The sequence below is a fragment of the Staurois parvus genome, unplaced genomic scaffold (genome assembly GCF_062004578.1).
Source record: "Staurois parvus isolate SC_StPar_1 unplaced genomic scaffold, SC_StPar_1.0 ptg000240l, whole genome shotgun sequence".
Lineage (NCBI taxonomy): Eukaryota > Metazoa > Chordata > Amphibia > Anura > Ranidae > Staurois > Staurois parvus.
This window is the reverse complement of record NW_028318036.1, coordinates 1-27,086: the sequence shown is the minus strand read 5'-3', so window position 1 is coordinate 27,086 and position 27,086 is coordinate 1. Positions and strand designations below refer to the sequence as shown.

Below are 27,086 nucleotides of genomic sequence, written 5' to 3'. Positions count from 1 at the left end.
GATCAGGCCTGATTCTGCGAACACTGCGGTTTGGTGTGCAATGTATCAAGTGACAGTGACCTACTGACACTGCACTTGCTGGGGGAGAAGGGGGGGGGGGGTAAGTGTAGGGGCTAAAACACAGGTGCTGGCAGGTGCCGGGGCTGATCCCGCTGACACTGCATTTTTGGGGACGCTATACTAATGTGAGTGCTGGTATAGTGCTGATCTGATCAAAGATATTGGACACGTTCAGACACTATACTAGCAATGGAGGCTTATTGCACATGAGCGTGCTCCTGGCAATCAAAGGGTTAAATGTGATGACTGGTGTACTGACGGGCAATCTGACGCTATCTGGGAGGGGTGTGAAAACCACGGGAGCGTGAATCACATATACATATATATATATATATATATACACACACACATATACACACACACACACACACACATATATATGTGTGATTTTGCGTACCCATGCCGCCCTGTAGCAGTATTTCTGCTGTAGGGTGGTCAGGAAGCGGTTACAGAAGAGGTTTGTGTTACGGCGCTGCGTTACTTTAATTGACAATTGCGCGGTCATTCTACACTGCACCCAAATTAAGTTTACATCCTTTTGTTCCCCACAAATTGAGCTTTTTTTCGGTGGTATTTGATCGCCTGTGCGGTTTTAATTTTTTGCACTATAAAAAAAAAAAAGGCTGACAATTTTGAGGAAAAACAACAATATTTTGGACTTTTTGTTATAAAACATGTCCAATAAAAAAAATTAAAAAATCTAATTTTGGCACAAATTTCATCCAAAATGCATTCTGCGACATGTCTCTGTAATTGGTTTACATGAAAGTTACGTTTACAAATGGCGGGAAAGATACTGGGATTTTTAATTTTTTTTATACTAATAATGGCGGCGATCAGCGACTTATGGCGGCAATCAGCGACTTATGGCGGCAATCAGCGACTTATGGCGGCAATCAGCGACTTATGGCAGGACTGCGGCGGACATTTTGACACTGGGGGGAAACTGACTTGGGGTCACTGACATCCCCAGTGACACCAATACAGTGATCAGTAAAAAAAACAAAAAACAAAAAAAACACTGACACTGTACTAATGGAATATATCAAACATGGGGTATGCAGCGCTAGAAGTAAATATCAAACCAAGAAGGTGTCACCATATACAGGGACAATAATATCGGACATGGATTGTTCATATGATATATCGAGAAGACAAATGAATGTAATTCTATATTGTTCCATGCACGGCCGCAGCTATTTCAAATCGGTGTCTATGGGCTGGATCTACCCCTTTCAAAACGAGTGTTCGCTCGAAACATGTTAGGGGATCCACCCAATTCACGCCTACACCACCAGGGAACCACTAACCACCAGGGAAATCTTTATACCAGACCTGGGTGGCTGAGAATCTGGTTATATATTGTTCTATTGATAAGACCACTAGCCACCAGGGACATTTAAAACAGACCTGGATGTATGTCCTTTATGCTGATGGAACCACTAGCCACCAGGGAATCTATGTGTGAGACCTGGATTTATCGGTTTAGGCTGATGTGAGTTCCTTCCTTTTATTTTGCTTATTTTTACTCTGAATAAACGTATTTCACCATTGATACCTTCTTGCCTCCTGGCTCGTTTTTAATGAGCTCTGCAAGGTGGTGATCTGGAATAAGGATTCATTGGATGCCTGGACAGCGTTGGACCTACTGGTGAGTCTGAAAGGACCCCTAAAAAGGTGTGCACCACCATCCCTGAATACCCGCTTTGGTAACCGGATACTACTCATGCTGCTGACTGGACCCTGATGTCCTGATGTGACCACATGCTGCTCATGCTGCTGACCAGACCATGATGTCCTGTTGCTGAGGATTTACATACAATGTCTATATTGTATGTATTTGTGGTAAGCGCATAACCGCACTATTTTTCCATTCTATCGAGCTGGATTTGGAACAATATAGAATTACATCCATTTGTCTTCTCGATATATCATATGAACAATCCATGTCCGATATTATTGTCACTGTATATGGTGACACCTTCTTGGTTTGATATTTACTTCTAGCGCTGCATACCCCATGTTTGATATATTTCACGTTTAAGGTACTGAGGATTACCCTGTATGTCAGCTGCTTATCCTGCTAGTTTGCGCTCACTTACCTTATTCTTTATATATATATACCCACTGTACTAATGGCACTGGGGAGGAAGGGGTTAACATTTTTTAGGGTTAACTGTGTGAGGGGAGTGTTTTACTAGGGGGCGGGGGTGTGTGCTGGACAGGGCAGGCTGATCGGGAGAGAGAAACTCTTCTCTCCCTCTTCAGCTTGTCAGGAGCTGACAGGCAACTGACAGATAGCAGGGCTGTGTGTAAACAATGCAGCCCTGCTCTCTGTCAGCGATCACCACTAATCGCGGGGAAATGGCCGGTAAAGACCAGCCGTGATCCGGCGGCTGAGACCTGCGGGACAGGTAGGGCGGGCGCACGCCCCCTACCGGTTTTGCAAAACCACGTTTTAAAACGTGGTTTTGCCCAGCAACCATTTTTATGCAGTGGCTGGGGCTGAAGCAGTTAACATATCAATAGGATTTTAATGAAAAGAACTTTTTGGATCTTGCGCTTTTTAATGATGGTACTGGGATTTTTACGAAGACATTATTTAAGACAACTGATAGAAAGTTTTATTCCACTTGACATTTGCCATCACCTGAAGTGGTTCAACAATATTCCAAGAGGTCAATTTTTACGCATTAGGAGAAATTGTGACAGAATGGAAGACTTAATTTCTCAGGCCAGTATTTTAAAAATGAGATTTTTAGAAAAAGGTCATAATGGTATACATCTTGATAATGAAATTAAAGAAGTTGGTAATGTCAATAGGAATGAGGAATGATCTCCTATTGAGATTCTGTCCATCACTAATTTTAGTATGCAGTATAAAGAGGTAGCAAAAATTATTAAGAAAACCCGGCCGATTTTAAAAAATGATCCGGTATTAGGGAAAATGATACTAGACCACCCAGAAATTACTTATCGCAAAGCATCCTCCATTGAGACTTTCTCTAGCTCCTAATGTAGTGAACCCCCCCTAGACCATTGACCTTCAACTTTGGGTATAATGGTTTTTTTCCTTGTAACAGGTGTATGTTATGTGTAAACAATGGAATACATAAGAGACCAGCCAAGACTTTTTGTTCTAACACTACCATGAGAACATATGATATTCAGTCCGTTATAACATGTTATAATACACATGTGGTGTACCTTCTGGAATGCTCTTGTGGTAAGCAGTATGTGGAAAGGACCACAGGAAGGCTCTGGGATAGACTAAGGGAACATTTGTACAATATTAAAAAAGGATACAAAGAACATTCCCTTTTGATGCATGATCGGGAATTTCATAACAGGAATTCTGCCTAAAATTTACAGGCATCGATATTATTAAACAAAACTGGAGAAGGATTTTTAAACGAAGAGCTGTCTCCAAGTTAGAAACTAAATAGATTGTTGTGCTGCGTCCTCTGTTCCCACTAGGTTTAAATGTAGACCTTGACATTAATTGTTTTATTGATAGTTAGTTTTAGTGTTTTATGCATCCCGTTTTTATGATTTTTATGTTTTTATGGGGTCATGCATAATCATCGGTCTTTTACTGTTTCTCATCACCTATGTTTAGTCTACATTTTTTCTTTATTTTTACCCATATGTATTTTTGGATTCCAGATTTAGAGATATAGATTTTCATTTTCAGCTTTTAGCTGACATTATAATGCTCAGTTGTCATAAGTAACCACACGTGGTGGTCATTTTTAATAGTTTACATTAATATTTATCCTTTTTTATATTATGTACCTTGCAGCCTGCTATACCTTTCACCATGGCAGTGGCTGCTTTTTGAGCATACAAGCAGGATCCGAGTTTCATTTTAACCATATTTTATATATATATATATATATACACACATATATACATACATACATACACACACACATAGATAGATAGATAGATATTGGTATGATTTATACAATTGATGAATATGTTTTTAATTATCTCACATCTGTTTTATATCATATTGATTATGGTTTTCAATTATATTTGTTGTTTGATATGTTTATATTGCTAATGGTAGAGATCTTTAACCACTTCCTGTCCGGACACTTTTACCCCCTTCCTGTCCAGGCCAATTTTCAGCTTTCAGCGCTCTCACATTGTGAATGACAATTACTCAGGCATACAACACTGTATCTAAATGAAATTATTATCATTTTTTTCAAACAAATAGAGCTTTAATTTGGTGGTATTTAATCATCACTGGGGTTTTTATTTTTTGCTAGAAAAATGAAAAAAGACTGAAAATTCTGAAAAAAAACATGTTTTTCTTAGTATTTGATACTAAATTTTGCAAATAAATATACTTTCTTCATAAATTTAGGCCAAAATCCATTGTGCTACATTTTTTTGGTAGACATAACCCAAATCAGTGTGTATTATTTAGTCTTTGTGAAAGTTATAGAGTCCACAGACCACGGTATATATATTTGATATATTTGAAAATGTATCAATCCTGATGTACGGACTACCTATATAATTTCTTGGGGCCCTAAAATGCCAGGACAGTACAAATACCCTCCAAACTACCCCTTTTTGGAAAGTAGACAGTCTGAGGTATTTAATGAGAGGCATGGGGAGTTTTTTGAAGTTGTCATTTTTTGCCAATTTTTTAAGGAATTGATGAAAGTAAACAAATTCTTTTTTTTTCCCACAAAGTAGTCATTTAACAAGTTCTTTCTCTCACACGGCATTGGCATACTTGCAATTAAACCCCAAAACACATTCTGCTACTCATCCTGAGTATGGCGATACCACATGTGTAAAACTTTTTCACAGCCTAACCACATAGAAGGGCCCCACATCCAATAAGCACCCTTAGGCGTTCTAGGGGCAAAAATTATACATTTAATTTCTTGACTGTCTATCACAGTTTTGGAGGTCCTGGAGCACCAGGACAATTGAATTACCCACAAAAAGACCCCATTTTCGAAAGAAAACACCTCAAGGTATGTTTTAAGAGGCATGGGGAGTCCTCTGAAGACTTCATTTTTTGCCACATGTTTTTGGAAAATGTGAAAAGAAAATGAAAATGTATTTTTTTTACGCAAAGTTGTCAATCTATGAGATATTTCTATTACACAGCATAGGCATACTTAAAATGATACCTCAAAACGCATTCTTTAACTCCTGCTGAATATGGCGATACCAAATGTGTGAGACTTTTTCACAGTCTGACCACATAGAGGGGTTCAACATCCAATAAGCACCTGTTAGCGTTCTAAGGGCAAAAATCACACATCTAATTTCTTAACTACCTATTGCTGTTTTGGAAAAAACTCTGTGCAAAGGCTGAAAATTACTCACAGTTAGCTGTACTGGATCTCTCTCCTCACAGACGATGGCAGTGAACAGGATCCACTGGTGTGGCAGAGATCAGGGACACTGTATGAACAGGCACACTGTAAGTTGGTCAGGGACACTGTTTGGGCCACTGTATGGTGATCAGGGACACTGCTGGACCACTTGTGCAGCGATCAGGGACACTGCTGGGCCACTGCTGTGATCAGGGACACTGCTGGGCCACTTGTGTGGCAATCAGGGACACTGCTGGGCCACAGCGGTGATCAGGGACACTGCTGGGCCACTGCGGTGATCAGGGACACTGCTGGGCAACTTGTGTGGCAATCAGGGACACTGCTGGGCCACTGCGGCAATCAGGGACACTGTGGCGATCAGGGACACTGCTGGAACACTTGTGCGGCGACCGTGGACACTGCTGGGCCACTGCGATGATCAGGACACTGCTGGGCCACTTGTGTGGCGATCAGAAACACTGCTGGGCAACTGCGGTGATCAGGGACACTGCAGTGATCAGGGGCACTGCTGGACCACTTGTCCGGCGATCAGGGACACTGCTGGCCACTTGTGTGGTGATCAGAGACACTGCTGGACCACTTCTGCGGCGATCAGGGACACTGCTGGGCCACTGCGATGATCAGGACACTGCTGGGCCACTTGTGTGGCGATCAGAAACACTGCTGGACTACTGCGGTGATCAGGGACACTGCGGTGATCAGGGGCACTGCTGGGCCACTTGTCCGGCGATCAGGGACACTGCTGGGCCAATTGTGTGGCGATCAGGGACACTGCTGGGCCAATGCGGTGATCAGGGACACTGCTGGGCCAATTGTGTGGTGGTCAGGGACACTGCTGGGCCACTGCGGCAATCAGGGTCACTGCGGCAATCAGGGACACTGCTGGACCACTTGTGCGGCAATCAGGGACACTGCGGTGATCAGGGACGCTTCTGGGCCACTGCAGTGATCAGGGACACTGCTGGGCCACTTGTGCGGCAATCAGGGACACTGCTGGACCACTTGTGCGGCAATCAGGGACACTGTGGCGATCAGGGACACTGCTGGACCACTTGTGCGGCGACCATGGACACTGCTGGGCCACTGCGATGATCAGGACACTGCTGGGCCACTTGTGTGGCGATCAGAAACACTGCTGGGCAACTGCGGTGATCAGGGACACTGCGGTGATCAGGGGCACTGCTGGACCACTTGTCCGGCGATCAGGGACACTGCTGGCCACTTGTGTGGTGATCAGGGACACTGCTGGGCCACTTGTGTGGCGATCAGGGACACTGCTGGGCCACTTGTGTGGTGATCAGGGCCACTGCGGCAATCAGGGACACTGCGGCGATCAGGGACACTGCTGGACCACTTGTGCGGCAATCAGGGACACTGCGGCGATCAGGGACACTGCTGGACCACTTGTGCGGCGATCAGGGACACTGCTGGACCACTTGTGCGGCGATCAGGGACACTGCTTGGCCACTGCAGCGATACTGCTGGGCCACTTGTGTGACGATCAGGGACACTGCTTGGCCACTTGTGTGGCGATCAGGAACACTGCGACGATCAGGGACACTGTGGCAATCAGGAACACTGCTGGGCCACTATGTGGCGATCAGGGACACTGACAATCAGGGACACTGCTGGGCCACTATGTGGCGATCAGGGACACTGACAATCAGGGACACTGCTGGGCCACTTGTTGGGCGATCAGGGACACTTGTGGGCGATCAGGGACACTCGTTGGGGCGATCAGGGACACTCGTTGGGGCGATCAGGGACACTCGTTGGGGCGATCAGGGACACTCGTTGGGGCGATCAGGGACACTCGTTGGGGCGATCAGGGACACTCGTTGGGGCGATCAGGGACACTTGTTGGGGCGATCAGGGACACTTGTGGGCGATCAGGGACACTTTAGGGGCAATCAGGTGTCACTGAGGTGGAGGGCAGTTGGCTACTACCTATTCTTCGCTCTTTCTCCTCTCACAGACAACTCCGTGTGAGGAGAAGGAGGCGGAAGCCGCACCATGCGGCTTTTGTTTACACTTAAGATGTGTCCTTATTGGACACAGCTGATCACATGGTATGGGACCAATTTCATTGGTCCCATACCATTTCACGTAATCCACCGTGTCCGTCGGACTCGGCGATCATCGCGCTCGCGCTCTAGGAGCCGCGCACGAGCCTCAGATACAAGGTGCCGTTCAGAAACGGCAACCCGCTCCTGGAGGTGTCCTGTCCTGCCGTTTAAAAACAGCGGCCGGACGGGAGGTGGTTAATGTTTACCTTTTATATATTTATATATCTGACTTATAGCGAATTAGTTTTACCATGCAATGCTATTTATATATTATCAGTTTGTTCACAGCAACATAGGAACTAGACAATGAAGTGGGAATTCTAGTATTGGTAGTCCCATACATATCAGCTTTATCCCGTTTAGAACCTAGATTTCACCTGAATGGGTGTTTGGCTACAACAAAATTGAGGTGATTAACCTTACTCTCTAATTGCCTTTTTTATCCTCCTTTCCGAATTCTACAATCTGTACCCTCTTTGTATGGTCTATTTAAAGGTGGAATTACCATGTAAGAAGTATCTTGTATTTTATAGCCCAGACAGTACACTTGTTCATCTGTGTCCGTCGGGTTCCTCAGTTGTCTGTGAACAACCAAGAAAATGGCCGCTCCCGTTGACTTCGCGCATGCGCGAGCGGGCAAATATGGCGTCAACAAACACAACTGCGCGATACACTATATAAGGAATCGGCCAGCTTAGGCACGCTCCCTTTGCCAACGTGCACGGGCACGAAACACGTCAGGGTGGAGCCTAGCCGGTGACGTCACGCCACACAGGTCACGTGGGGGACCGGCGGCCATCTTTGATCGCATAATACTTCAGATCCCCCCTCAAGGTGGATTCCATTTGTGTTCCATATAACTTTCAGAGGCCCCCTGCTGGAAGGAAGCTTATTTCTGTGATCTCCCCTTGCTGGATAGAGGAGTATTCCTTGACACCTGGAGAGTGATGACACATAGATTGCCTGTTTTTCGATGGTTTGCCAGATGATCTTGTGACCCTCACCTTCCCAGATCCAGACGACCAGGAGTGGTCCGATAGCGCAAATTAATGCGCATTTGAGTTATCTGGTTTGTGCAGTACATACTTATTTTACTATCACTGGAGTCCCGGAATTCACCTGTCATTTTACATTTGGACTTTGATTTACAATTTATTGGTGTTTTATCTATCATGTCACTTTTAAACGTCATTCATAGACATCTCACTCATCTATATACACCCTGTTCCAAATTATTATGCAAATTCTATTTAAGTGTCACAAAGATTAAATATTTTGTTTTTCAGTTTAATTCCTGGATGGCATTGTGTCTCAGGGCTCTTTTGATCACTGAAAACAATCTCGGACACCTGTGACAATTAGATTGGCAGGTGAGCCCAATTTAAGGAAAAACTACTAAAGGAGGGTGTTCCACATTATTAAGCAGAGCACCATATTCAAGCAATATGGGGAAGAAAAAGGATCTCTCTGCTGCCGAAAAGAGTGAAATAGTTCAATGCCTTGGACGAGGTATGAAAACATTAGATATGTCACGAAAACTTAAGCATGATCATCGCACTATTAAGAGATGTGTGGCCGATTCAGAGCACAGACGGGTTTGTGCAGATAAAGGCACATTGAGGAAGATTTCTGCCAGATCCATGTATCGGATCAAGAGAGCATCTGCTAAAATACCATTACATAGCAGCAAACAGATATTTGAAGCTGCTGGTGCCTCTGGAGTCCCACGAACATCAAGGTGTAGAGTCCTCCAGAGTCTTGCAACTGTGCATAAACCTTCTATTCGGCCACCACTAACCAATGCTCACAAGCAGAAATGGCTGCATTGGGCAGAAAAATACATGAAGACTAAATTTTCAAACAGTCCTGTTCACTGATGAGTGCCGTGAAACCCTGGATGGTCCAGATGGATGGAGTAGTGGATGGTTGGTGGATGGCCACCCTGTTCCAACAAGGCTGCGACGTCAGCAAGGCGGTGGTGGAGTCATGTATTGGGCCGGAATCATGGGAACAGAGCTGGTCGGCCCCTTTAGGGTCCCAGAAGGTGTAAAGATGACCTCTGCAAAGTATGTGGAGTTTATGACTGAACACTTTCTTCCCTGGTACAGAAGGAAGAACTATGCTTTCCGTAATAAAATCATCTTCATGCATGACAATGCACCATCTCATGCTGCAAAGAATACCTCTGCATCAATGGCTGCTATGGGGATAAAAGGAGAGAAAGTCATGCTGTGGCCTCCATCCTCCCCTGACCTCAATCCTATTCAGAACCTTTGGCGCATCCTCAAGCAAAAGATCTATGAGGGTGGGAGGCAGTTTACATCCAAACAGCAGCTCTGGGAGGCTATTCTGACATCTTGCAAACAAATTCAAGCAGAAACTGTCCAAAAACTCACAAGTTCAATGGATGCAAGACTTGTGAAGCTGCTATCAAATAAGGGGTCCTATGTTAAAATGTAACGTGACCTGTTAAAATGTTTAAAAAGTTAAAATGTTGTTAAAAGTTTGATTGAAATAGCTTTTGATTTCAGTAAATATGCTGCAAACACAACAAATGACAATTTTCAGTTCTTTACAACCTATAAAGCAATTTGAAACTTACTGTGCTTAATAATTTGGAACAGTGCATTGTAAGTTTATGTTTAAAAAAAAATACTGTTATCATTAGGAGGTTTGTTCAATAAAATTTGAATTGTACTCTTAATAGTTGATAACATGAGAATTACCGTATTTTTCGCCGTATAAGACGCACCTGACCATAAGACGCACCAAGGTTTTAGAGGCAGAAAACAGGAAAAAAAATTCTGAACTAATGGACTGCAGACACAGTACAGGAGATGACCAGAGACTGCGGACAGCACAGGGATGACCAGAGACTGCGGACAGCACAGGGATGACCAGAGACTGCGGACAGCACAGGGATGACCAGAGACTGCGGACAGCACAGGGATGACCAGAGACTGCGGACAGCACAGGGATGACCAGAGACCGCGGACAGCACAGGGATGACCAGAGACCGCGGACAGCACAGGGATGACCAGAGACCGCGGACAGCACAGGGATGACCAGAGACTGCGGACAGCACAGGGATGACCAGAGACTGCGGACAGCACAGGGATGACCAGAGACTGCGGACAGCACAGGGATGACCAGAGACTGCGGACAGCACAGGGATGACCAGAGACTGCGGACAGCACAGGGATGACCAGAGACTGCGGACAGCACAGGGATGACCAGAGACTGCGGACAGCACAGGGATGACCAGAGACTGCGGACAGCACAGGGATGACCAGAGACTGCGGACAGCACAGGGATGACCAGAGACTGCGGACAGCACAGGGATGACCAGAGACTGCGGACAGCACAGGGATGACCAGAGACTGCGGACAGCACAGGGATGACCAGAGACTGCGGACAGCACAGGGATGACCAGAGACTGCGGACAGCACAGGGATGACCAGAGACTGCGGACAGCACAGGGATGACCAGAGACTGCGGACAGCACAGGGATGACCAGAGACTGCGGACAGTACAGATGACTGCTGACCTTTGGGGAGGTGGGGAGCGGGTACCTGAATTTGACAGGTACCCGCTCTTACTTCCGCAGAGTTGTTCTTTGATCTTACCTGTTCCTCGATCCAGCAGCGCGCTGTCTTCCCGGCTTCTGTAATGGCGCTCGGCATGACAGCCGGGTGCCCAGTGCGCATGAGCGAGAAGCACTTGCGCTTTGTGATTGGTCCAGCGGCTTCTGGGATCTGTCATGTGTCCCAGGTACCGCCTTACCATTCACAAAAAGCACAGATTCTTGCGCATGCGCACTTGGCACCCGGCTGTCATGCCCAGTGCCCACACTACAGAAGCCTTGAAGACAGCACGCCGCTGGATAGAGGAACAGGTAAGGTCCCGCTGCAGAGCTGAGCAGCCGGCCCGGTATTCTGACACGGCCGCGGTGGAAATACCGGACCGGCCGCTCCATATTCGCCTTATAAGACGCACTGACATTTCCCCCCCAGTTTTGGGGAAGAAAAAGTGCGTCTTATACGGCGAAAAATACGGTATGCTGACTGTTATTTACATCAATTATTTAGGCAAATGAGAAAAATATAAAATTTACATAATAATTTGGAACAGGGTGTATATACCCGAGCGCTTCACAGCACATTTGTTGCTATTGTTATTTTTATTATTATATTATCCTTTTACATCCTTTTACAGTTATCATCTCAGCGTTGCATATTGTATTTAGATTATTGATGTGAGGTTCTGAGGTTATACCTTTATGCTAGCTGCTTACCTATTTATGACCTAGCGCTTGTTACCCCCCCATACATAATCATGTTGTTACCTGCACTTTGTGAAAACCCCAAATATGACAGAGAAAAGACTTTTCATTATTTAGATGCCCATATATGCATCTTACAATATCTGGAATCTACAAAAGACTTCTGAAGATCTAGTTATCATATGATAATTTTCAGTGGCCAAACAGTCTCCGGTCACCTAAAAGTTCAGTTGCTAGATGGATAAGGGTGACTATAACTGTCCTCTACAAAGCAGGTGCATTCCTCCCAGTTCTTGGCAATGTCATGTGAACAGAGTGTGTTTTTTAGTATTGTTTGCTTTTTCATCTACAAAGTTTCCCAATTCCAATTGTTTTGTGATTGCGGGTAGAATTGCAGCGATTCTGCCACAATCCCAAAAGGCAGATGTATGAATGGAGCTGCCCAGGTTCATGTATATGCGATTCTGGATGCGTTTTCAAATGCACAGATTCGCATGACAGGCTATATATCACATGTTACTATTGAGGTGGTTCACACAGATGCGATCACACATTGCTTTTTAAGTGTCATTACAAAAGGGTACTGTGAGAGTTTGTAGCGGTGCGTTCCAAACTCATAAGTAATAGAGTAGAATGGCATGCGGAGATAAGTTTACATAGGATTGCTATTGACAAGAGTTTTTGCAATGAAGTCTACGGGAGACGTTTTTGCATTAAAGTCTATGGGGGCGATTTTGCATTGAAGTCTAAATGTAAAAAAACCCCTCCTGCCCAGTGCCTGGAACTGTACGTCCTGGACATTGAGCAATATGATTTGCGCATCCCTGCCCCTCCTCCACACACTTGTCTTTCCCTTTTCCTACCCACTTTATCCTTCCCCTCCCCTGAAATACAGATACAATGCACTAACAGGCAAATCACTTACCAGCTGAGGGCATTACTTTAGTTTCCCCTTTCTCAACATGGCGTTTGATGTGCCTTATCATTTCTGTTCTTCTTCGAGCAACAGTTGCAGAACAGATGATACAATGGTAGTGAGCGCTAGTTTTACTGGGCCACTGCAAGACAGCAACAGAGCACAGTTATTGCAAATCACAAAAGACAATGAACATTTAATTTTGAGGTGCAACAAAATAGGACTGATATTTTTTTTTTATCTTGTAGAATTTATGGCAAACACATTGCAAAAAAAAAAACAAAAACAATAAAAATAGTATAAGACTGTGAAAAGGAAATTACTGGTGGTTGCAAGCAACCTAAGGAATCTCTAACATCCCAGAAGATCCATCTTTTAGCCACTAGTGTCCTGATTAGACCAATCAAACAGTATACTATTTGCAGCCCAGTCTGCAGCACTGGCAGAAACAGATTCTGTGCCTGAGCAGCAGAAAAGACATTTTTCCCAGGCACCACTACAGGACGAGTCTTAATGTGGAAATGAAGCAGCCGCTGTTAAGCCCACCCTATGCCCAATAGGAATGCAAAGGGGAGTGAGAGATACATAGTTCTACATAGAATGAGGTGGCCTGAAAGGAGAAAACTGCAGATCCCAAGAGACACTGGGGTTTAGAGGACAGGAGGATTCCTGTTGGTTTTCCCAGCCTGAGGTTAAAAAAAAAAAAGTGCAGAGGCTGTTCACAGGGACTGAATTTACACTGGGCTGCTAGAAGACCACTCGCTCGCTCGCTCCCCACTACACCTTAGCGGGAGAGAGGCATAGTAACAAATATTCTGGGAAATCAGAGAGCGCCACAGATGCTGGTTGAGCCCATTGCCTGATCTAGAAGAAGGACTCTGCAAACACGGACCGGTTGTTCTTCCCAGAGTAAACAGAGGGAGGTCATCTGCTAAAACAGGAGTTGGGGAAAGCCCCAAAAAAGACAAAAGAGGGACAAGTAAAACTGAAAGTATCACAGAGCCTGTTTTTTAATCAGTGCTTAAAAAGGGACTTTACCCTGAGTGCTCCAACATAAAGTTGGGCCTCAAAAAGATGGCCAGCAGAATAGAAAAAATGATTACGCTCTACATCTATTGTTTATTTTTTATAGTATATTTCTTTCTACTGTTCACTTAGTTCAATTACAGCAATGAATATATTGCAAATGTTTGTAGCATTGTTTCACATCTCTTTTGCCATTGAGGTACTGCATATGTATCTGGAATAAATATTCCCTACTCAACCAGATATGTCAGATTGCATGGTGTTACTAGCAGAGTCATGGACAGAGAAGCAAGGAACCCACGAAAAAGCAGCTCCTACAGGGGTAAGCACTAAAATACACTCACAAGCTCTCAAAATTCAAAGGATATTCCTACTACTGCACTGTACACAGAAGTAAAGTGAACACAGCACAACTCAGCTGATTTGAATTACCTTCACAGGATGATTTAGTGTGTACCATGAAAAGTGGGTGGAAGAATATTTTCTTCACTAAATGAAGGAATGCCATCTGCATTGAGTTTCCTGGAGGGGCCTGTATCCTCTCCTGCACCCAGTGACAGGTCATTTGGGGAAAATGGGCTGGGGGAGGGGGGGGTTGTGTGGAAAGAGACCCAGTGAGAAATAGAGAGGGAGAGGTGGCTTTAATACTGACTGTACCTCCCCCACAGGAATGTCCATTTTTACTTCAGCTTAGGAAGCAGCTATATCCTGCACTGACAAATAAAATTGTGCTTTTATTTCTTAATAGCAGTAGAGATCTCATCAGAACAGAGTGCTATATGCGCTGGGTGACTGCAGGCTTTTAGACATATTTTACATTGTAGTGAAACTTCACTCTCTCAGTCAATATTGACTATTTTTAATCATTAAGCTGCTCGCATTAGTGAGCGGATAGGAAAGTATATCATATTTATTGTTTTAAACTTTTTTATATATTTCTTCAGTTACTTCATGGTTTCCATGCCTAGGGAAATGATGTCACACATCCCAGGAGTCTTCAGGAGGGGAGGGAAGGTTCTCAGCTCAGCCAATGCTTGAGCTAAGGGCAGATGGATTCTAGGAAGTAAACACTAGATAAATCATATGCCCTTACTCAAGATGGCAATTGCCAAAAATGCCCGGGGGAGGTTTTCTAAGTGATTTCTCAACAAAATAAAGGATACATGGATGTATGGGGGAGTTTGCTTTAAATATTAATGAATTAAATCTCAGTTTTTGTCTGTGGCGCTCAGATACAATGCAGTTCCACTTTAATTAACATATTTAACTTAAATATATCTACTCTAAGAGAAATACCTCATTTTCATTTTGTGATGTATTTTGCAAGCAGGGTAAACAACAAATGCACATTCTGTAGCCTGAAAAGACAAACAGTTAATATTTAATGAATGAAAAAATCAGCAACATTACATTAGGGTTGGGGTTAAATTAATTACTCCATAACTATTAAGATTAAATTAAAGAAACAACTGTCAATCAGCACTAACAGCTCTAAACTCCTGCAAGGGGCCAGTATGCACCCATGTTCCCAAAATCAGGCCTTCCAGCAGTGTGTTTTCCAGGTAATCTTACATATGCACAGCTGGGAAAATTGGCTATTCTGCCATGCATTTCAAATACCTGTGGAGCTATACAAAATTATTGGTGAGCTACGAAAAAAAAAACATAATAATAATATACAGTACTAACTCAAACCTAAAGCAGAACTAAAACCTCCTATCCTTTCTAGGCAAGGAAGATGCCATCTTAATCTGTTTGTTCTGCAATTGCAATGGTGCTGCACATGTGATCAGTTAAGACACCAGCCATTTGATAGTTTGGCAGTTTGGTTAGGTGTACAAGCAAATGTGACAGCACATTTTTTTGAAACCATTAAATTGATGGGTTGAGCTCCGCTTTAATATGTTTGCTTCAACATTTACATTTCAAAATTGTAAGGAATAAAAGCAGTACATTTCTTTCAAAATTTGAAATAACCATTGCAAAATGTTAAATGGTTTTTAAATTAACTTTAGTTTATTAGTACGCCTGCACCAGACCCTGTCTTTTACTGAAAAGATTACATACAAAACTAACTGTAGCAATAATAAAAACTTAAAACACAGAATCTAGAAATATCGTCAAAAATTCTATAACACCTTCCCCTAGCTCTCCCTAACTCTTACAATAAATTAAAACAGAGCTTAGGCCAAACTTGTCCCTCCAGGAACCCTCAGAAGCACATTATTCTTGCTGTGTTTCCTTTCCTTTATGCTGAGGAGCATTGTGCTTGCACAAGGTAGCTGAACAGACTTCTAAGGGCTGCCCATACATTAGTTCGTTAAGCCTCTATTAATCTAAGCTACTCAACAGCTCCCCCACCCCCCCCAAAAAAAAAACGCACAGAAATTTTGAATATATTTACTGAACATCCACTGTGGGCTATCTTCAGTCAGTAGAGAACACACATGGCTGTTGCCAGAAGGCAAGATTGGGGTTCATAATTATAGGATACTGAATCCTTATCATGGGATTCCCCGCTTGCCTTAACATGAAGCCCGTGATCAGGGGCGGACTGACAACTCATGGGGCCCACGGGCAATAGGGGATCATGGGGCCCTTGTGTCCTTGCCCAAACTCAAAAAAGCCTATGAAAAAGGTACCAGGGGCATCTCATGGGGCCCCCTACTGACCTCGGGCAGTGCCGAGTTTCCAAATGGTCAGTCCGCCCCTGCCCGTGATAAGGATACGAGTGCTGTATAGATAAGCAGTCTGTTCCTGTCTGAATAAAAATTGTTTTGATACCACACATGGGAATTCCTAAACAAGGAGGGAATCATGACAATTGCACAGTATTTAAGCATATTGTTAAATATGTGTTTTTACAAACTAATTTTATTAAAATTGTATATAAATGTATTGTTCTGTAGTCTTTGAGCACCTAAAAACACATTTTATTCAGTATCCTCTATAACTATCTTCTAGCAGGACATGATGTAAAATCGTCAGCTCGTTCTCACCTTCTAGAAATATTGAGATCCATGTTCAGGCAGAGTCACCGATTGTGGAAGGGAGAATGCTGGCAGAGACAGAACCTACATCACATGCCCTCCTTCCTTCCCTCTCACTGAAGCTCTACACTGATTGCAGTAGGTGAAGAAAGCTTGGAGCTTTAAAGCTGACCTCCAGGTTTTCTGTGACTTTAAATATATTTGGACCAAGCAGGTCTAAACAAACTATTTCTTTTACAAAGTGCTACACTGGCTCTAAGCGCTGTATTATTATTATTATTATTATACAGGACTTATATAGCACCAACAGTTTGCTCAGCGCTTTACATTATGGAGGGAGACAGTACAGTAACAATACAGTTCAATACAAGAGGGATTAGAGGGCCCTGCTCCTTGGAGCTTACAATCTAGGAGGGAGGGGATAGTGGTACAAGAGGTAATTAGCTGTGGAGGATGGAGTGGTTGGGGGAGTAGGGGATTCCAGTAGTTAGCCAGGGTAGGCTTCCCTGAAGAGATGAGTTTTCAGAGTGCGCCTAAAAGTGAGCAGAGTAGCCTGATAGCTTGGGGTAGGGAGTTCCAGAGGATGGGTGAAGCCTGTAAGAAATCCTGGAGACGAGCATGGGAGGAGAAGACAAGGGAGCTAGAGAGTAGGAGGTCTTGAGAGGAGCGGAGAGTATGGTTTGGGTGGTATTTAAAGACAAGGTCGGTGATGTAGTTAGGGGCAGTGTTATGAACGGCTTTATACGTCAGTGTTTTGAATTTTATCCGCTGGGCAATTTGAAGCCAGTGGAGGGATTGGCAGAGAGAGGTGGCAGATACAGAGCAGTTAGTAAGGTGAATGAGTCTGGCAGCAGCATTCATGATGGACTGGAGTGGGGATAGTCTGCAATGAGGTAGGCCAGTGAGGAGGGAGTTACAGTAGTCAATTATGAATTGTATGTAGCATCAACTACACAGTGCTGGGTTTCGACTGTGAGACATAGACTTCCCAACTCACACGTGCAAAAATGCAGAGCTGGAGAGGCGGGCTGATGTCGCGGTCTCCGACTCAGCCATAGGAAACTTTGTATTTATTCACAGAATACAAAGCTGCCAATGAATGGCTGAGCTCAGACCGACTCGTCAGTGCAGAATCCAGTGTCTGAGGCAACATTACAGGTCCTCCCCACAGCATGGAGTCTGGGTACAGCTTGCAAGGTTTTACAGAGGCTACGCCAGTTTGGATGGACTACTTTTGTCTGTGGATTTAAAAGAGAACGAGGAGGCTGATTGAGAAATCTGAAAATAAAATAAAGAAATCAACAAATTATGCCAAGAGTGATTTCCCTGTGACAGATCCATCACCTTAGCACAAAACTGAAAACTCATAGTGGGATGGGGTTATAGGGGTGGTGACTAGTGGGAGTGTACTAGAAAAGCTTTGCCAAAGCCCAATCACCTGAAGGTGCAAGCCTGTAATCCAAGGTTTAGGAAAACTTTACCTGTGTCCTGTACTTTACAACTTGGATAAATCAGTTTAATGAATTAATAAATACAATTTAAATTAATGAATATGTTTTACTAGGGAGTTTTTTTTTCTTCTAGTCACCCTAATAGGATTGCTCATTTCCAAACCATTTTTCTCACCAAATCCTAATCTATACAGCTGTCTGTAGCAATTCCTGTATTTACTGCCATTTAAGTAATTAATTTCAGCTAACAAACCTTCAAATTCAACAGAGACTTTCCAATGCAAGTTCTGCAGGTGTCTCAGAAGCTTATTGATATGACAAGACCTAAATATGTCTTCTGGACACAGCGGACATGGCTTCTTCAGACCTGAAAAAAAGATCACAGTGATGATTAAAAGCCAAACCAAGCACGCGCGTGCATCCATATATACAGTTGTGCTCAAATGTTTGCATACCCTGGCAGAAATTGTGAAATTTTGGCATTGATATTGAAAATATGACTGATCATGCCAAAAAATGCTATTTTATTGAAGGATGATGATCATATGAAGCCATTTTTTATCCAATAGTTGTTTGGCTCCTTCTTAAATCATAATGATAACCTTAGATTGTACGCTTCTTGAGGGTTAGGGACTGATGTGAATGTACAATATATATGTAAAGCGCTATGTAAATTGACAAAGCTATATAAGTACCTGGAATAAAACAACAGAAATCACCCAAATGGCCATGATCAAAAGTTTACATATTCTGGAATGTTTGGCCTTGGTACAGACACACAAGGGTTAAAATGCCAATTAGAGGTTAATGTCCCACATCTGTGGCTTTTTAAATTGCAATTAGTGTCAGTGTATAAATAGTCAATGAGTTTGTTAGCTCTTACATGGAAGCACTGACTAGGCTAGATACTGAGCCATGGGGATCAGAAAAGAACTGTCAAGAGTCCTGCGTAACAATGTAATGGAACTTTATAAAGATGGAAAAGGACATAAAAAGATGTCCAAAGCCTTGAATATGCCAATCAGTACTGTTATATCACCAATTAAGAAGTGAAAAGTTCGGGGAACTCTTGATACCAAGCCTAAGTCAGGTAGACCAAGAAAAATTGCAGCCATAACTGAAAGAAGAATTGTCTGGGATTCAAAGAAAAACCCACAGGCAACCTCAAAAAAAATACAGGCTGCTCTGGAAAAAGATGGTGTGGTTGTTTTTAAGGAGTACAATACAGTGATACTTGAACAAAAATGAGCTGTTTGGTCGAGGTGCCAGAAAGAAGCTTTTACTGCACCAATGCCACAAAAAAAGCCCAGTTAAAATATGCCTGACAACACCTTGACATGCCTAACCAGGCCTTTTTGTGTCATTGATGCAGTAAAGGCTTCTTGCTGGCACCTTGACCATGCAGCTCATTTTTGTTCAAGTGTCATCATACTGTGCTCCTTCAAAACAACCACACTGTCTTTTTTCCAGAACAGCAAGTATTTGTCTTGTGGTTTCCTATGAGTTTCCCTTTGTATCCATGTCCAGGCTGTAATGGCCTGTTTCGCTTGCTTGGACAGCTCCTTTGAACGCATGATGTAGGTTCACAGCAATAGATTCCAAATGCAAATACCACACTTAGAATCAACTCAAGAACTTTTATGCTTAATTGATAAAGAAATAAGGAAGAGTAGCCCACACCTGGCCATGAAACAGATTTTTATTCAATTGTCCAATTACTGTTGGTCCCTAGAAAAAAGGGGGGGAGGCTTCGAAAATATAAAGAGGATCCTCCTGCGCCTAAATGGAGTCCTATCCCTAAAGCTGCTGACACTAACCTTATGCCCAATAAGTGTATGAACCAATAAATCCCACAGTGTAGCGCTAGCACAAAACTAAATAATAAATGGTGAATAATAAACAAATAAATGCAATATTAGTGCACAATGATCAATCCCCCTGACATCCACATCAGAGGGATCCACATATAAATAAATATATGAAAGTTAATAAATTAAGTGTAAGACGTGAATTCCCTCTCATTGGGAATATATAAAGTGCACATAGTGAAGTGTCATCCATACACACAAATAAGTGAAATGCCACTAATAAGTGTACAAAACCAACTGCAAACAAATACTGTAAAAAGTCCCAAAAACAACAACACATATGGTAGTGCTCCAACTTCACTCTCATGCAGTTGTAGTAATGTGTAGGTGATCAACAGGTGATAATCCTCCAGTGGCCGGAATACCCCCTAACCTCCTTACATAGACCCCAAAGGGCCAGCTCGCTTTGATGATCAACAGATTCTACAAGGACAGACTCTTCCCAGGCTTCCCCTCAATGGTGGTATACGTCTCCAGCCTCCAACCAGCTATCAGCAAGCATCTCCCAGGATCATAGTGAAACACAAACAGAGATCAGCGAACACGCTGGAAGTGTCTTCTTCCCATCTCTAGTCAGGTCACATGACTAGAGATGGGAAAAAGACATTTCCAGCATGTTCGCTGATCTCTGTTTGTGTTTCACTATGATTTAGTTTTGTGCTAGCGCTACACTGTGGGATTTATTGGTTCATACTCTTAAGAGCTGTAATTCCTAAACCCTTCCTCCAATTTGAATGTACATACCCTCAAACTAACTATAGCTTGAATATGTATTGGTCAATACCTGAATAAAAATAAAATTGTGCCTGTGTCCAAGTGTGTGTGTGTGTGTGTGCACACATACAGTACATGCATGATGTGAATGGAAAATATAATGAACAAAATCATCATAGAATAGTATGCAGTAAAAGATTGTTTGTTGATGGCTTTCCCACCCATCCTATCAATATTTGAAATGGCCTTGCTACTCTGCTGCAACAGGTCAATAATTCATGCTTGTGTAAAGGTACCTTAAGTGAAAATTTTGGGACATCGACACAATTCTAACATTTTTGGCTCTATACACCGCCACAATTTGTTTGAAATGAAACTAACAAGATGTGCTTTAACTGCAGACTGTCAGCTTTATTTTGAGGGTATTTACATCCAAATCAGGTGAATGGTGTAGGAATTACAACAGTTTGCATATGTGCCTCCCACTTGTTAAGGGACCAAAAGTAATGGGAGAATTGGCTTCTCAGCTGTTCCATGGCCAGGTGTGTGTTATGCCCTCATTATCCCAATTACAATGAGCAGATAAAAGGTCCAGAGTTCATTTCAAGTGTGCTATTTGCATTTTTTAATCTGTTGCGGTCTACTCTCAAGATGAGATCCAAAGAGCTGTCATTATCAGTGAAGCAAGCCATCATTAGGCTGAAAAAACAAAACAAACCCATCGGAGAGATAGCAAAAACATTAGGCGTGGCCAAAACAACTGTTTGGAACATTCTTAAAAAGAAGGAACTCCCCCGTGAGCTCAGCAACACCAAAAGACCCGGAAGACCACGGTAAACAACTGTGGTGGATGACCGAAGAATTCTTTCCTTGGTGAAGAAAACACCCTTCACAACAGTTGGCCAGATCAAGAACACTCTCCAGGGGGTAGGTGTATGTGTGTCAAAGTCAACAATCAAGAGAAGACTTCACCAGAGTGAATACAGAGGGTTCACCACAAGATGTAAACCATTGGTGAGCCTAAAAAACAGGAAGGCCAGATTAGAGTTTGCCAAACGACATCTAAAAAAGCCTTCACACTTCTGGAACAACATCCTATGGACAGATGAGACCAAGATCAACTTGTACCAGAGTGATGGGAAGAGAAGAGTATGGAGAAGGAAAGGAACTGCTCATGATCCTAAGCATACCACCTCATCAGTGAAGCATGGTGGTGGTAGTGTCATGGCGTGGGCATGTATGGCTGCCAATGGAACTGGTTCTCTTGTATTTATTGATGATGTGACTGCTGACAAAAGCAGCAGGATGAATTCTGAAGTGTTTCGGGCAATATTATCGGCTCATATTCAGCCAAATGCTTCAGAACTCATTGAACGCTGCTTCACAGTGTAGATGGACAATGACCCAAAGCATACTGCAAAAGCAACCAAAGAGTTTTTTAAGGGAAAGAAGTGGAATGTTATGCAATGGCCAAGTCAATCACCTGACCTGAATCCGATTGAGCATGCATTTCACTTGCTGAAGACAAATCTGAAGGGAAAATGCCTCAAGAACAAGCAGGAACTGAAGACAGTTGCAGTAGAGGCCTGGCAGAGCATCACCAGGGATGAAACCCAGCGTCTGGTGATCTCTATGCATTCCAGACTTCAGGCTGTAATTGACTACAAAGGAATTGCAACCATTTATTAAAAAGTGAAAGTTTGATTTATGATTATTCTGTCCCATTACTTTTGGTCCCTTAACAAGTGGGAGGCACATATGCAAACTGTTGTAATTCCTACACTGTTCACCTGATTTGGATGTAAATACCCTCAAATGAAAGCTGACAGTCTGCAGTTAAAGCACATCTTGTTCGTTTCATTTCAAATCCATTGTGGTGGTGTATAGAGCCAAAAATGTTAGAATTGTGTCGATGTCCCAATATTTATGGACCTGACTGTATCTTACAAATCAGAGTGCCACTCCGAGTACCTTTTTAATATGTCCCCTCTACTCCTCCTCTTCATATCACTTTGTGTTCCCAAAATCTCATTTCTTTACCGCTCTGCTCCACCCCAAAACTTGTACATCTCACCATCACTGCTACCATCTCCCTACTACTGCTCTCATCACCTCCTGCTGACCCAAACACCAGGCCTGGAAGGCATGTGCACTCGTGTACATCCCGCTCCCATGTTACTTTCCTCACACCACTTCTTCTCCTAACCTCTGGGGATATTTCCCCAAACACTGGTCCTTCACCACCTCACTCACCCACTAGGCACCCTCCTACCCCCACGAACTGCAGCAACCCCGTCAACCTTATACCTGTCCCCCTCCTCCCCGCATCCATCCCTCCACTCTCGGTTGCACTCCTGAATGCCCGATCGGTTTGCAACAAGCTCACCGCCATCCATGACCTCTTTATCTCCTACTCCCTCAACCTCCTAGCAGTCACCGAAACCTGGATCCAAGCCACTGACTCCGCCTCCCCTGCGGCACTCTCCTATGGAGGTCTCGTCTGGTCCCATTCACCCAGATCGAGCGGCCGTAGAGGTGGTGGGGTCGGCGTGCTCGTCACCTCTCTAACCTTTTCCTTCGCGGCCCACTGCATCCGACTCTTCTCTCCCACCCCTCTGAGGATTGCAGTAATCTATTGGCCTCCTGGACCAATATCCAGCTTCCTTGACGACTTTTCCGCCTGGCTGCCCTTCTTCCTCTCCTCTGAGCTACCCACCATCATCCTTGGAGACTTCAATATCCCTATCAATGTCAACAATCCGGCTACATCCCAACTCCTCCACTTAACCTATTCTTTTGCACTCACACAGTGCACACAGTCCTCCACCCACAACAATGGGAACACCCTGGACCTCGTTTTCTCCCATCTCTGCACCCTCCACAACCTCACAAACACCCCTTTCCCTCTCTCTGACCACAACCTCATTACGTTCTCCGTCTCCCTGTCCTAGAACGCCTCCTCCCCCAAATGTCAAACCATCACCAGCCATAACCTCCGCAACCTGAACCCGGCCCCTCTCCAGCTGACTGTCTGTATGACAGTATCCTTCCACTGTCATGCCTTGACCTGGCCACTACTGCGTACAACGACTCACTGTCAGCTGCCTTAGACTCCTTAGCACCCCTAACCACACGTAGCATCAGACCCTGACCGCTTCAACCCTGGCAGAACGACCACAATAAAAATCTTAAACGAGGCAGTCTTGCGCTGGAGCGATTATGGTGCAAAACTAGATCCCCTCGAGCATTCTCCCTCTACAAATCCGCCTTCCTTACCTACACCTTCCTTACCTACACCTCCTCCCTCCATGCCGCCAAACAAGCCTGCTTCGTAACCCTCATCAACACCCTCTCCACCTGTCCTCGCCGGCTCTTCTCCACTTTCAAATCCCTGCTCTCTCCCCCCCACCTCCACTCAGTACCTCACTCACCGCCCACAAGATTGCCAATAACTTCCAAAATAAGATCGACGCAATCCGTAAGGACATTGCCAATGCTCAACCTACCTCCCCACCTAGCCTCCCTCCCACCATAACCCCACCAACTCTCCCCTCCTCTGACCTTGCAACCGCCCTACCCCCCACCACACCTAACGTCCCGCACACTATATCCTCCCCAACACTCCGCTCCTTCAGCCTTGCTACCACTGAGGAGGTCACTAAGCTCTTCTCAGAAGCCCGCCTCACCACTTGTCCCCTTGACCCTGTCCCCTTGACCCTGTCCCCACACAAGTCCTCCGGTCACCCTCCTCCTTCATCCTACGCTCCCTCACCCACATCTTCAATCTCTCCCTCTACTGGTGCATTTCCCTCTCCCCTAAAGCACGCGCACATCACCCCCATACTCAAAAAACCCTCCCTGGACCCCACCGACCTGAACAACCTTAGACCCATCTCCCTGCTGCCATTTACTTCCAAGCTCCTTGAGCGCTTAGTCTACAATCGTCTAAGCGCCCACCTCACTGACAACAACCTCCTCGATCCACTACAGTCTGGCTTCCGTCCCCTACACTCCACCAAAACCGCCCTACTCAAAATCACTAATGACCTGCTAACTGCCAAAACTAATGGCCACTACTCAGTCCTCTTAATCCTCAACCTTTCAGCGGCCTTCGACACAGTCGACCACCCCCTCCTCCTTAATAAACTACACTCCCTCGGCATCAGAGACTCCGCTCTCTCCTGGCTAGCCTCCTATCTATCCCAACGCTCCTTCATCGTTACCTATAACGCTACCACCTCCCCCTCTCTCCCCCTCTGTTGGGGTCCCCCAAGGCTCGGTCCTCTTCTCTTCTCCATCTATACCTCCTCCCTCGGCATACTGATACACTCCCACGGCTTCAACTATCACCTCCACGCCGATGACCGGCAAATTTACCTCTCCACCCCTTGCCTCACCCCTTCAGTCTCCGCCCGTATCACCCACCTACTGAACGACATATCAGACTGGATGTCGCTCCATTTCCTCAAATTGAACCTTTCCAAAACCGAGCTCCTGATATTCCCCCCAGCCCGTGCCCCCCCCCACCCTCTCCATCACGACCAACAATGCCACCATCAGTCCCACCCCGCAAGCCAAAGTCCTAGGTGTCTCTCTAGACTCAAACCTGTCCTTCCAACCCCATGTCCAATCGTTGGCAAACTCATGCAGGCTCCACATCTCCAAAATACGTTCGTTTCTAACCTCAGGCACTACTAAACAACTCATTCACTTCCTTATTATCTCACGTCTGGACTACTTCAACTCCCTTCTCACCGGCCTACCTCATTGCAGACTATCCACGCTTCAGTCTATCCTGAACTCAGCGGCCAGACTCATCCACCTTACCAACCGCTCCGCTTCTGCCACCCCCCTCTGTCATTCCCTCCACTTCTCAACGCATTAAATTCAAACTATTAACACAGACATACAAAGCCATTCATAATGCTGCCCCAAACTACCTCACCGACCTGATACCCAAATACCACCCTACCCGTAATCTTCGCTCCTCACAAGACCTCCTACTTTATAGCTTCCTGGTCTCCTCCTCCCATGCCCGACTGCAGGACATCTCCAGGACTTCCCCCATCCTCTGGAACTCACTACCCCAATCCATCAGACTGTCACCTACCCTCCTCACCTTTAGGCGCACCCTGAAAACCCATCTCTTCAGGGAAGCCTACCCCGCCCGCACCTAACAGCCAATCTTCGCCACTCCTCCTACCACTTCATCCCCCAAAGCCACTTCCTCCTGTACCACTATCCCCTCCCTCCTAGATTGTAAGCTCGAAAGAGCAGGGCCCTTGAATCCCTCATGTTTTGTTTTGTTACTGTAATGTCTCATGTTCTGTCCCCCACTATAATGTACAGCGCTGAGCAAACCTTTTAGCGCTACATAAATACTGTATAATAATAATAATGTCAACCTATCTTTTAAAAGTCAGGCCTAATCTCCTCATATCTCCACACACTCCCATTTGCTAACTGGTCAATGATGCCACAATAAATGGACAACAGTACTGAACAGAAGATGTAGGAGGTTGGGCCAAGCTAAGCTTTTGCAGGAAAAGTCAAGCTTTCCTAATAACTTCCATTACCTACTATATATTTCTAAATCTGATTGTTTTGAAATAAATTATTAAAAACAGTGCCCAACCTCTGCTAAATTATTTTTTCTATCATATGCTCCTTGATCAGACATACCATCAGCTTGATTAGCTAAATCCTCAAGGTGGGATAACTCTTTCTGAATAGATTTGTGCTTTCCTGAAAACAGGACAGAGAAGATTGTTAAAAGTACCAGAAGTGAAAAACATTTTACAATCTTACAAAAACAGTTTGGCATGTCATCAAAATGATATTTAGAAGTATTAAAATGACCTCAACCTGTGTCTTCTTGCTCTACTGGATCTTCTGTGGGCTTCTCATCTCTATCCTGAGTGTCCAACTCTTGGTTGCATAGTTCATCATTTAATGAGGTTTCTCCTGCGGAAAATTGTAAAAAAAAAAAAAAAAAAAAAGTAAAAGAAGCCTTACACACTAAAAAATATTTCTCTCCAACCAAAAAGACTTAAGAATTTCAAACAAATATATTCATGTCTAAGGCCTCTTTCACATTGGTGGTTGTTCTGCTGCTTGTAAATGCATGTTTTTTTTATTCTGAAAATCCAAACACTCCTGGCACAGGGCTCCTGGCTTTTGTACACTGCATTAATCTGGAATTATTTGCATTCACATGCGGCTGCATTTAGCTGCAGTATTAAATTCTTGCCTTTTCTATAGCAACTGTTTATTTATTTTTTCTTTGTCCTGTGAGTAACTGCATACTACATAAGTACAAATAGCTGCGGTTACATTGCTCCTGG

General features: G+C 44.2%; 1 protein-coding gene across 3 annotated transcripts in view; it reads right to left on the bottom strand.

The window, feature by feature from the left end:
* The window catches only part of TRMT1L (tRNA methyltransferase 1L), a 212,090-nt gene extending 185,366 nt beyond the window's left edge, over positions 1 to 26,724 (bottom strand). For 2 of the 3 annotated variants that reach the window (XM_089680315.1, XM_089680316.1), the window contains exons 1-4: positions 26,425 to 26,444; positions 18,414 to 18,527; positions 15,016 to 15,077; positions 12,703 to 12,835 (exon numbers count right to left, since the gene is read on the bottom strand). In XM_089680315.1, the coding sequence (XP_089536441.1) occupies positions 12,703 to 12,835; positions 15,016 to 15,069 (187 nt within the window). In that variant the 5' untranslated portion in view covers positions 15,070 to 15,077; positions 18,414 to 18,527; positions 26,425 to 26,444. Of the gene's footprint in view, positions 1 to 12,702; positions 12,836 to 15,015; positions 15,078 to 18,413; positions 18,528 to 26,424; positions 26,488 to 26,607 lie in introns of those variants that run through there. The other variant, XM_089680317.1, reaches the window with a different exon arrangement.
* Positions 26,725 to 27,086: the final 362 nt, after the last annotated feature.